At 34.6% G+C, this 12,945-nt stretch overlaps 1 protein-coding gene across 19 annotated transcripts in view; it reads left to right on the top strand.

The window, feature by feature from the left end:
- BAZ2B (bromodomain adjacent to zinc finger domain 2B) overlaps positions 1–12,945 on the top strand; it is a 399,019-nt gene that overhangs the window by 311,528 nt on the left and 74,546 nt on the right. For 9 of the 19 annotated variants that reach the window (XM_047772695.1, XM_047772692.1, XM_047772684.1 and 6 more), the window contains 6 exons: positions 2,889–2,981; positions 3,083–3,144; positions 8,178–8,243; positions 10,320–10,385; positions 11,759–11,803; positions 12,023–12,055. In XM_047772695.1, the coding sequence (XP_047628651.1) occupies positions 2,889–2,981; positions 3,083–3,144; positions 8,178–8,243; positions 10,320–10,385; positions 11,759–11,803; positions 12,023–12,055 (365 nt within the window). The remainder of the gene's footprint in view (positions 1–2,888; positions 2,982–3,082; positions 3,145–8,177; positions 8,244–10,319; positions 10,386–11,758; positions 11,804–12,022; positions 12,056–12,945) is intronic. The other 10 variants (XM_047772700.1, XM_047772697.1, XM_047772699.1 and 7 more) reach the window with 2 other exon arrangements.

The raw sequence follows: 12,945 nt of genomic DNA, 5'->3' as shown, positions 1-12,945 counted from the left end.
AAGGGTGTCTTTTGAAGGCCATTTGAATACATATATTGGTATATGTGTTGGTGTCATATTTATAGGCATATGTGTATAACATATGTATCAATATAAAATAGGGGTTTAATAATAACTGAGTTAAAAAAACTAAAAGGATTTTACCTCTCATGAGTTTTCTCTGGGGGAAAAGTCTAACTTATTTCCATTATTACAAACAGCGTCATAACACCAATTTCTTTATAACTCCTTTGTTTTTTATTATAAGAGAAATATGTATGACAAGAGCTCATAGGGCCAGATGCTTTCTGTAGAAGATACTCATGAGTGGAATCATTGTTAATAGTTTTTTGTTAGTTTATTTAGAGATGTGTCTATACACTCCTTTACACACTTGCCTTCAAACACACACACTTATATAGTATGTTGTATTATATATATATTTTTTTGATTTCTAAAATAAATGATTTAGAGTGTGCATACTATTCAGCTATTTTCTGCTTTTTTAAACATCTTTCTGTACCATCACTTAAAAGTCAACTCCATGCTTTTAATGGCTGAATTGTAAGTGATACTATGGATACTATGATTCCACCATACTTAACTTAATTAGCTTCATTTTGAAGACTGTTTTAGCTACTTTGTGATCTTTGCTATCACAAACTGTTGAAATAAATACATGTTATACATATCTTCAAATTCTTTATACATATGGCTATCTAGAGTGTGAAATCATAGAAATAGAACTTCTGAATCAAAGAATATGTGCATTTTCAGTTTTGGTAGATAGAAGGCAAATATTATCTACACGAGTTTGCACCATTCACACTTCCCCCAGTGGCATGTAAGTTAACTGCCTGGTATGTAACTTAATGCTGTATGTTTTTCTCTGCCTTGGTCTGTTAACTGTTTTTCATGTTACTCAGTTTGATTTCTATTAAGACTTTTATCTTCCCTGAAAAGTTACTAGTGAATGTTTTTTAAAAGTCAGTATATTTAGAAGTTCCCGTCATGGCGCAGTGGTTAATGAATCTGACGAGGAACCATGAGGTTGCAGGTTCCATCCCTGCCCTTGCTCAGTGGGTTAAGGATCCAGCATTGCCGTGAGCTGTGGTGTAGGTTGCAGATGCGGCTCGGATTCCACGTTGCTGTGGCTGTGGTATAGGCTGGTGGCTGCAGCTCCGATTCGACCCCTAGCCTGGGAACCTCCATATGCCGCAGGAGCGGCCCAAGAAATAGCAAAAAGATAAAATAAATAAATAAATAAATAAATAAATAAAGTTAGTGTATTTACAGATACAGCCAATACATGATGAGTTTTTAAAATCAGTGTTGTCAATAAGCCATTGCCTCTTCTGAATAATGTATAATAGTGGGGAATGTGCAGTGTTTGCATAAAATAAGAAAGCTTAAAATTAACAGATATCCAAAGTGTGGGTTCTTTATTGCATGTTTTGCAAACCTAACACAAATAGCATTAATACTTAGTATCCAAAATGGTAACTTTATGTTTGCAAAATTAACTAAATTTTAGCAAAAAGAAATTAATTATTCAACTTTTATTCAATTATTTTTCTCCTTCTTGATTTCAAATTGGTTCGTATTCCACCACATGGTTCTCTCTTGTTTTGTGTTGCATTTTGCAAATCATTTTACATTTGATCATATTCTGTACATTTGTTCTTTCTCAAGATGTATATAAATGTTAAATAACAGTATTTCAATAATAATTATTAATGTTTACAAGTAAATGTAGTATAATAAGCATGTTTTTTCTTCAGAAGAGAAGAAAATAACAATGAATCACTTTCATCCCTTTTTTTCCTAAAAGACTTCTGCATTAACATTTTGAGAGGGTTATTTGAGAGGATTCTATAAGTTTCTGTTATATGTTATTATCATACAAGTACTCAACTAGACTGAAAAACTGTGCTTAATTTGAGGAATGATTCAGAACGGTAAAACAGATGCAAACTTTGAATGTCCATTCAAGCATTGTGAAATGAGACCTCTAATTTCTCAAAGAATAGAAGAAGAATCTGACAGAATTTGAATATGAAAAAAAAACTTTCAACCTATATAAAGAAACCTGCTTCTTATTTGGTCAATGCTATTCACATCTCAAATTTTAGAGGCTATCGGTAGCACCTGTGCATTTCATACGTCATGGGATCTGAGATGCTATAGTCTATATGACGCACTGTTTAAAAAAGTTTACCACTGAGAAAAGTGCTGTTAATTTTTAGATATGTTATGATTTTATTTTTGTTATTTTTTGTTTGCATTTTAGGGGCGAACCTGTGGCAATGGAAGTTCCCAGGCTAGGGGTCGAATTGGAGCTACAGCTGCCGGCCTGCACCACAACCACAGCCATGCAGGATCCAAGCCGCATCTTCGACCTATACCACAGCTCAAGGCAATGCTGGATCCTTAACCCACTGAGCAAGGCCAGGGATCAAACTTGCGTCCTCATGGATATTAGTCCAGTTCATTACCGCTGAGCCACAATGGGAACTCCATGTTCTTTTTCTTTTTATATATATATATGATTTTTTTAAGACTGAAACTGAATCACTATTTTTAAGTATTAGCAGCTACTTTCCTACTAAGCAAGGATTATAGGAAATGTGAAAAAAAAATGTACTTTGATTAGCATCTGTGATGAAGATTAAGAGAAACTTTATTTTTGTTCTGTATATGGGATCATATTTGATGAAAAGTTTGGCAATTTCTAGGGGAAATGAACATGACATTTCTATCACGACATTCTCCTACTTATTATCTAACCTTTGGCAATTTTCTTAAAAATTAGGTCCTTCCTGATGATACTGGTTTCACAGTTATCTGTTTTAAGTTAGCAGTTATGTAAAGTTGTTAATACCATTCCTTGTAAATTTTGTATTTTTCAGAAATAGCTAGACAAGCAGCACAAATAAAGCTTTTGAGAAAACTGCAAAAGCAGGAACAGGCTCGGGTTGCCAAAGAAGCTAAAAAGCAACAAGGTGGGTGATTTAAATGGCAGCATAAACCTGAAGAGTGATTCATAAGAAGCATCTCTTCCTTCCTTTTCTGATAATATCTGTGCTTTGATTTTTCATCCCAGCAATAATGGCTGCTGAGGAGAAGCGAAAGCAAAAAGAACAGATAAAGATTATGAAACAACAGGTATGTGTATGCAGTAGAACTGATTTTTAAAACATAGGCATTGTTTAGGGGATCTATTTGTGTATTTCTATGTGTATATTATTTTCATTTTGATTTTTGAAATAACTGAATTTCACATTAATGTTATATATCATTTAAAATGTCATCTTTAATTATTAAAATTCACCTCATTTTAGGAGTTCCCATCGTGGCACAGTAGAAATGGATCCAACTAGGAACCATGAGATTGAGGGTTTGATCCTTGGCCTCACTCATTGGGTTAAGGATCTGGCATTGCAGTGGCTGTGCTGTAGGCCAGCGCTGTAGCTCCGATTAGACCCCTAGCCTGGGAACCTCCATGTGCCGCAGGTGCGGCCCTAAAAAGATAAAAAAAGACAAAAAATAAAATAAAATAAAATTCACCTCATTTTTAAACCTAAGCCTTCTACTTCCAATTTTTTTTCATAATTGATTTCCAAGCAGTAAAAACTGTGTAAGTCCTTTTAATATTCTGATAGACTCTGAATATAAGTTGACATCATGAACAACTTTCAAACTTAAAAAAATTATTGTATCAGTAAATGAAGGATATAGCTTAAATATTCATATTTTACTAAGAAAAACTTGGAGAGTTATCACTGAGGTGCCACAGGATTGGTGGTATCGGTATGGTACCAGGACATAGGTTTGATCCCTGGCCCAACACAGCTGCAGCGTAGGTCACAACTGTAGCTCAGATCTGATCCCTGACCCAGGAAATCCATATGCTGTGGGGCGGCCAAAAAAGGAGGAAAAAAAAAAGCTTGGAGTTCCCTGGTGACTCAGTGGGTTAAAGATCAGACCTTGTCACTGCTCTCGTTGCCGCCGTGGCACAGGTTAGATTCTTGGCTCAGGAACTTCTATATGCCATATGCCACGGGCATGGCCAAAAAACTTTCTTGTTCTAAACATGTAAAATACTTGGAAAAAATTAAATTCAAGTTAAATAAAATAAAGTTTGCCTCCATAGCTTGTATTGCTTACAGAGTTACTAAAAAATTACTATAGTTGTCCCTTGGCATCCACAGAGGATGAATCCAGGACCCCTGTGGCTACCAAAATGCAAGCCGTGTATGTAAAATGGTGTAGTATTTGCGTATAACCTATGCACATCCTCCTATATACTTTAAATTATCTCTGTGTTACTTATAATAACATAATACAATATAAAGTCTTTGTAAATAATTGCCAGTACAAGGCAAATTCAAGTTTTGCTTTTTGGAACTTACTGGAAATTTTTTTTTCTCAAACGTTTTTGATCCACGGTTAGTAGAATCCACGGATGCAGAACCTGCAGATATGGAAGGCCAACCATACCTCAAAAAAGGAAAAAAACATTATTTCACCAGCATTCTGTGATATCTACTCTATTCCTCCTGTGTGTAGTTTTCAATATTATATGTAGGTAGATGAATTTAAATTTTTGATTTTAAAATTCTTATAAGTAAAGTTTACGTGACAACATATTCAACTTTAAGATGGAAATGTGTGAACTGCTCTCACGTCTCCATATATGCACTGTAATCAGTAAAGCAGATGGAAGATTCAGATTACTACTATTATTTAAAACATTTTAGGAGTTCCTATTGTGGCTCAGCAGTTAATGAACCCAACTAGTATCCATGAGGACGTGGATTCCATCCCTGGCCTTGCTCAGTGGGTTAAGGATCCAGCATTGCCGTGAGCTGTGGTGTAGACAGCAGACATGGCTTGGATCCCATGTTGCTGTGGCTGTGGTGTAGGCCAGCAGCTGTAGCTCCGATTCGACCTCTAGCCTGGGAACTTCCATATGCCACAGGCATGGCCCTAAAAAGGAAAAATAAAGTAGTCAACTATAAACTTGAATTCCTTCCTTAGTTTATTAAATGTCAATGCTAAAAATACCATAAAGTTGACTTTTAAATATGTAGTCTTGGAGTTCCCATCGTGGCTCAGTGGTTAATGAATCCAACTAGGAACCGTGAGGTTGCAGGTTCGATCCCTGGCCTTGCTCAGTGGGTTAACGATCCAGCATTGCCATGAGCTGTGGTGTAGGTCCCAGACGCAGCTCGGATCCTGCATTGCTGTGGCTCTGGTGTAGGCCAGCGGCTACAGCTCCGATTCGACCCCTAGCCTGGGAACCTCCATATGCCGCGGAAGCGGCCCAAGAAATGGCAAAAAGACCAAAAAAAAAAAAAATTAAATATGTAGTCTAATGAATGCCTTTATTAAAATATAAATATTTACTGCATATTATAGATGTGTAAATATAAGTTATATCTCATTTTAAAGTGAAATACTATTGTCTCTATTATGCTCTTTTTTAAATAGCTTGTCCTATTTCCTAATGGCTAGAGACCCATCAAATGTTATCAACACTTTAGGAGTTCCCGTCGTGGCGCAGTTGTTAACGAATACGACTAGGAACCATGAGGTTGCGGGTTCGGTCCCTGTCCTTGCTCAGTGGGTTAACGATCTGGCGTTGCCGTGAGCTGTGGTGTAGGTTGCAGATGCGGCTCGAATCCCGTGTTGCTGTGGCTCTGGCGTAGGCCGGTGGCTACAGCTCTGCCGGTGGCTACAGCTCTGATTCAACCCCTAGCCTGGGAACCTCCATATGCCGCGGGAGCAGTCCAAGAAATAGCAACAACAACAACAACAAAAAAAGACAAATGTTATCAACACTTTAAATTGTTTTGTGATCCTAAAAGTCTTGAAGTGGCTACCACCTAAATATACATGTTTTTGCTGTTCATTAAAAAAACACTGAGGTCCCCATATTACAGCAACATTGTTACAAATGAGCTAATCTTAGATTTTTAATCAAGATATTTATCTGAGACTAGTTCAGAATACCATCCGACTTATTTCTTATTGCCAACAATGTAAATCAAAGTATAGCATAAATCTGCTCACATAGTTATATAATGCCAATTTTTGTATTTTCTTATTATTTTAATTTTAATTTTTGTCTTTTTTTTTTGTCTTTTTGCTATTTCTTGGGCCACTTCCGCGGCATATGGAGGTTCCCAGGCTAAGGGTCTAATGGGAGCTGTAGCCTCCGGCCTACACCAGAGCCACAGCAATGCAGGATCCGAGCCGCATCTGCGACCTACACCACAGCTCACGGCAACGCCAGATCGTTAACCCACTGAGCAAGGGCAGGGACCGAACCCGCAACCTCATGGTTCCTAGTTGGATTCGTTAACCACTAAGCCATGACGGGAACTCCAATTTTTATTTTTGTCTTTTTAAGGCCACGCCTGTGGCATAAGGAAGTTCCCAGGCTAGGGGTCAGATTGGAGATGCAGCTGCTAGCCTACACCACAGCCACAGCAACCCTACATCCAAGCCACACTTACAACCTACACTGTGGTTCATGGCAACACCAGATCCTTAACCCACTGAGCAGGGCCAGGGATCGAACCTGCATTCTCATTGATACTAGTCGGGTTTGTTACCCCTGAGCCACAGTGGGAACTCCCATAGTGCCAGTCTTAAGTCCACATTAGATTTAGTATGAAATAGTAGCATGTGCTTCTGATTTATATTTTCCCCCAATATCACCAGATAGAGCTCAAGGCAACATTCTGGAAGTTTATAGAAGTATTATTATGAAGCGAAAGGAACAAAGGCATTGGAATATGACCAGGGCTCCGTATTTACTATTGATTTAAGGCAAAGTATTTACTAAGAATGTTACTTTTCTCTTAGGTAAAAAGAAGATAATTTCAACTTTTTTATGATTAATAAGATATTTTATGTAAAGTACCCAGTTCGGGGGTTAGTTAAGATAAGAACTTTGGACTGTATTTAAGAGCAATATTCCATACTTATCTCTGTGCATAAAAGAACAGTAAATGACTCCTGCTGACATGAAAACATAACACCTTATAAGACTGACAAAGGCAGACAAATTAAGAGTATGCTTTATTTAGGGTCTCAAATTCTAATCTAAATAAATACTTCAAATATGGGTCAGGTACAACCTTCACTAAGACTTGGAAATAAAAAATTCACTTGGGTTTTTATTTTTGGCAAACTATAATTAATATTCAAAACCAAAATAGGATCACCAATAGCAAAATCATAGAATGTGAACAGTCTTCTAAAATCAGAAGAGTAATTCCAGAAATCTTATTACCCTGCACTAGACCCCTGCGGGGCATCAATAACATCAGTGTGCAAAAAAAAGAAAAGTTTAAAAACATCAAAGTATAGCACCTGGAAACTGGAACAGGCATTGTAATATACAGTAGTACAAAATGTGTTGGCCCTGGAAATCCTAGGACAAATGCAATTTGCAAGCAGAAAAATTTGGGTGCTTTGCTTTTCTGAAAACTGTTATTATCATCAGTGGCAATTTGGGACTTTCAAAGGAGTTTATGAACTTGAAGTTGTTAACATTGTACTTATAGCATAAATAATGTTTTTAAATCAAACTATAGCATTTGGAGTGAATAAGCAATGAGATCCTGCTGTAGAGCACTGGGAACTATAGCTAGTCACTTATGATGGAGCATGATGGAACATAATGTGAGAAAAAGAATGTATATATATATATATGTGCGACTGGGTCACTACAGTAGAAATTGAGAGAACACTGTAAACCAACTATAATGGAAAAAATAAAAATCATTTTAAAAATAAAGGAAAAAATGTAAAATTTAGATGACCATTAATTTCTAAAACAATAGCTAGTACATTAAATTCAGACAATGCAAACACCAGTTATGTCATGTGACTCATTCTTTAGAATGTTAAATCGTAATTCTTTTTTTTAAAAAGTTACGGATTATTTCTGAATTTGGCTTATTGTAGCACTTAAAAGCAGTATAATATTATCAAGTTATTCACCATGTGAATTAAGGAATTATAGTATGTAAATTGTTAATAATCATCTATTAAAATTGTGTAGCACGATACCTTTTTTAATTTTAATTTTATTTTAATTTTTCTTAAATTGCTTAATTCCACTTAAATATTTTTCATCTAGATATTTAGCTTATTATTTTAAATTATCATAATTTTTTCTACAGGAAAAAATCAAGCGAATACAACAAATCAGAATGGAAAAAGAACTTCGAGCCCAGCAAATTCTAGAGGTAGAATTTTTCAATGCGATATAATTAAATTCATTATTGTCATGCTTTAAAGTCTGAAAAATAAAAATATTACCTACATGTTCTCTCACTCATACAAATCGATATGTCCATCAGAAATTCTCTTTAAGCCTAATATATGGAGTAATATCTTACATGAATCTTATTTAGCACACTCATCTAAACCCCAGAAATAAGACAAAAAAAGGAAAAAGGGAAAACCCTGAACAGCTGTTATAGCTATCATAAAGTTCATGTGCTAAAACTTGTGTTCTTTAAGAGAAGTCATTAGGACTTAGAGTCAGGTACTTACTTTTAATTTAAAAATAAAACATGAAAGTGAATTTTAAATGTAAAAACAGTTTAACCAGCTTGTTTTTCAGGTTTCCAATACACCCTGATTCCCCACAAGCTGATGGACTAAGGCTAGAGCACGTATTTTGAAATCAGTAAAAGTAATAGCTGCAAGATAGCTGCAAGGGAAAATATAGAAAAACTCCAACCAGAATATATAGGAATTCAAAAGCCTAGCAAGCATCTATAATCTTTTAGTTGAATAGCAAGCAGTTTTCAATACCTTAATAATTGAAAGGCATTACTCTATCAAACTGTACAGTATAATAACTGATGTTCAGAATAATTGCCCCAAATCATCAAGAAAAAGCCAAATTGTGTTTAGCATAGTGTGTCTAAGAAGGTATATTTCTCAAAATTATTTCCATCCAAAATAGTGAAAATAAACTTTTGAAGTTTAAAATTATTGTAACCTCACAGCTATTCAGAGAAACTATTGCTATATAGAACAGTTTATTCCCTGAGGGCTTCAAATAGCTGAGATTTTCTGGGTTATGGGATTTTTTTCTTCTAGAAATATATACATATTTCCTTACTCATTTGAAATTATTTTTTTAGAAACCTGTATCAAAAATACTCCTATCTTAAATTGACAATAACTGCTAGATAGTTATGAAACTGCTAGAGAGTTAATGACTTTAAGATTATGAAGCTCAAATTTGGTGTCATGATCTTAATATTCAAAATGTATATCATAAGATTATAAGATTCCATTCTAGGAGTTCCCATTGTGGCTCAAAGGAAATGAATCCGACTCGTATCCATGAGGATGTGGGTTTGATCCCTGGCCTCGCTCAGTGGGTTTGGGGATTCAGAGTTGCGGTGAGCTGTCGTGTAGGTTGCAGATGTGGCTCAGATCCTGCATTGCTATGGCTGTGGTGTAGGCCAGCAGCTATAGCTCCAATTCAACCCCTAGCCTAGGAATTTCCATATGCCATGGGTATGGCGCTAAAAAGTTAAAAAAAAAAAAATCCATTCTTTTTTTTTTTTAACCTTGAGTTAAACCACAATACTATCTTGGGAAAATCATATTTAATGTGTTTTATTCATATCAGCTAAGTAGTGAATTTCTTTATCTTAAATTTCAAGTATTAAAAAAACTCAAAGTAGGATTTCCTGTTTTGGCATTGCCTGTTCAATCCCTGGCCTGGAGCAATGCTTTAAGGATCCAGCTTTGCTGCAGCTATGGCATAGGTTGCAGTTGCAGCTCAGATTTGGTTCCTGCCCTAGAAACTTCCATATGCTGCGGAGATGGTTGAAAAAAAAAAAAACCTCCAAGTAGACATGTGCATTTGTAAATGTGTTATGATTTTGTCTGTAAGTAACTTTTATTTACCAGTTAAAATGTCCGTCTTCTACACTTGTTCAGTAATCGTGTTTTACTTTTAAAAATCAGAAATAAAATGAAAATTACGTAATTTTTTCTGTGATTGTTTCAATGTAATATAATATCAACAGTTTATATTTTTAATACAATTTGAAAATAAAAGCTGACATACTTTTGTGAATTTAAGAATTTTTTTATATCTTAGTGCTAATCTATACATGAGAAATAAAATTAATATATTAAATATAAAGTTAACTATGGGAAAATCTATAATTGTCTACATATATGTTACATGTTGTTTTGTACTTGTGAAGCATGTAGCTCCATTTTCAAGTCACAGATTGTTTTCAAGTTGTAGTGAGCCGTTGCATGACTTGAGACCTGTTTTGCATGCACAGGCAAAAAAGAAAAAGAAGGAAGAAGCAGCAAATGCCAAATTATTGGAAGCTGAGAAACGAATAAAGGTTAGTCTAGATGAAAATCAGTTTTCGTTTTTCAAAAATAAAAACTATATGATGTTATAGCAGTATCAATTTTATTTAAAAATAGCCCTCCTTAAAATGACTATCTAAAAAAATATTTAGCACAGATATGACATGTATGTAATGTGTGCTTTTATTTTATATATATTGTATATTTTTTTAGATTTCATTATATAGGTTATACGTAATACTTTGAGCTCTTTAAATAGCAGACACCGAATCAGAAATGCAAACTATTGCATAATACCTATATATAGTTTTGATGGTTAAGTAAGATCTCTTCAAAGCTATTTCGTATCATTTATGTTTGTTTCAAATCATGTCCCAAATCCAATTCTCTCCTTAGATTATAACTTTTTCTTTGTTTAAGTCCAGCAGCTATTTTTACCCTTAAAAAGTGAAAAGCCTTCAGAAACAGAATCTCAACTATCAGCTCTTATTTACCAGTAATAAAACTAGCCATTGTTGATTATTATAACTTAAAGTGTTCTTTAGGGATGTTTTGAGTTTGATTTTCTTACATGAAACACAAGAGAGTTGGATCCTCCTTCCCTCTCCAGTCCCCCCTCCCCACCCCATGCCCACATTCCACCCCTTACTTTCCACTTTTTCTGATAATTGTTTGCTGAAATTGAGTAATTAAGTGGTCCTTGGCAACAGCAACAGCCACTACAACTGTATCTTATAAAGCAAGGGAACTATTTGTTACCTTTTCCACATAGACTGTCATAGTTAATTCTTTAGATTTCTATTCCTTTTCATGGCTCCCCTTATATTAATTTCATTCATATTTTACCTTTATAAAAATATTCAAATTGGTGACATTCACAGAATTGTTTCCATTAAGGCTTACCATTTTGGGATGGTGCCCTGAATTACAGTTGGGCATAAAAATCTCAAGCTTATTGCTTTGTCTCTTGTCACTCTCATTCATATACAGTATCTAGAAATTATAAGGATGCTGTTAATCATAGAGTATATCCAGGGATTTATATTCAGGGTGGAGAGAGTTTTAATTGAGGGTTTCACTACTATGTATTTTTTTTTTAAGTACCAGCTGTATCTCCTATGTTCTGACTAGCTCTGCCATTGACATATCCCATTAGGTTATTGAATTTTAACTTTAAATGGCTACTGAATACAGATCCTTGCTCCTATCATACAATTTTTATCTGTTAGGTAGAACCATTTGAAGTTGCCACTTTTTATAAGTAAAAAAATGGTTGGATATTTGCAATTTCATATGATTCAACCTGATGGACAACTATAGGATCTCAGAAAAGGAACTGTTAATACTTGTAGTATGTTCTAAACGTTCCTTAAATATCATGTATTAAATGTTTCTTTTTTTTAAGGAAAAGGAAATGAGAAGACAACAAGCTGTTCTTCTAAAGCATCAGGTCTGTATACACATAGTTATACAATTATTGAAATGTACATTTTAGAATTTCTCTTAAATCTATTTTTGGAAAAATCTTCAAAATATTTTCTTAAAAATTTCCAGTATAATTCCTGCTTAAATTCCTTGCTTTGGTATTGGTATCTTTTGGGGGGTTAAAAATTGGTTTCATGACTCTGTGATTTCTGTTTCATAATGTTGTGCCAACTCTTTCTACCAGGAGTTGGAGAGGCATAGACTAGATATGGTATGGGTATGTTTATTTTTGTACATCTAACACCGCATTGTGATTTGGTTGTGATATGGTTGTCATAGCAATGCATAAAGTGTAGCACTGGCTGCTGTCATATTACATACTGCTGCATGGCTTTACAGCACAGTGCATTGCATACATCTGCTTGACTGTCTATAAAGAAGTATAGTACATCCCAAGATTTTTAATTGGATTGGGCAAGCCTTATGTAAGGCTGCTGTCTAAAAATTTACATTACTGATGTCACAATGAAAGTTGGATCACTATACAATTAGATACAATTATGACCCATATTCTCCCATCATTCTAGATGCAAAACTGCCATTGAATACAATGGGAATTTTGAGTTAGGTTGATGAGAGAATATGAAATATATTTTGTTTTATGGACAAATTTTAGAAATATCCCTTTGGGGGGACTACATATATTTAAACAAAAAGAATTGATTCATTATTATAATTATGTGATTTTTTTTATTTTAAAATGAAATGAGACTATCAAAGTAAGCTAGTGCTTACCTTATCTTCATACTGTGCCTTTTAGATTCCACTTATTAGCCCACAGTGCAGCTTCTGTGGCTTTAAATAGCCCACCAAGTGGCAGACATCAGTAAACAGGAATATCTCATTTCATTGATGTTGGTATATGAATCATGACTTGTTTAAATTGGTATAAAAGCTTTAAAAGGAAATACTATTTTGTTGGTGGCTTATTGGATTTACAAAATGATAATGTACTTGGAATAAAAACAACTAATTCTAAAACCATGAAGTGAAAGTGATTACAAATCAATTTCTGCCTGATCTAAAAATTTAAGAACAAAGCAACCTTTAGTTTAATTGGCTATAGTACATATTTGTGGTTTTCTAACAGCAGATGTAAGGTAACTG

The sequence above is a fragment of the Phacochoerus africanus genome, chromosome 3, assembly GCF_016906955.1.
Source record: "Phacochoerus africanus isolate WHEZ1 chromosome 3, ROS_Pafr_v1, whole genome shotgun sequence".
Taxonomy (NCBI): Eukaryota; Metazoa; Chordata; class Mammalia; order Artiodactyla; family Suidae; genus Phacochoerus; species Phacochoerus africanus.
This window is presented reverse-complemented; position numbering and strand designations above follow the sequence as displayed.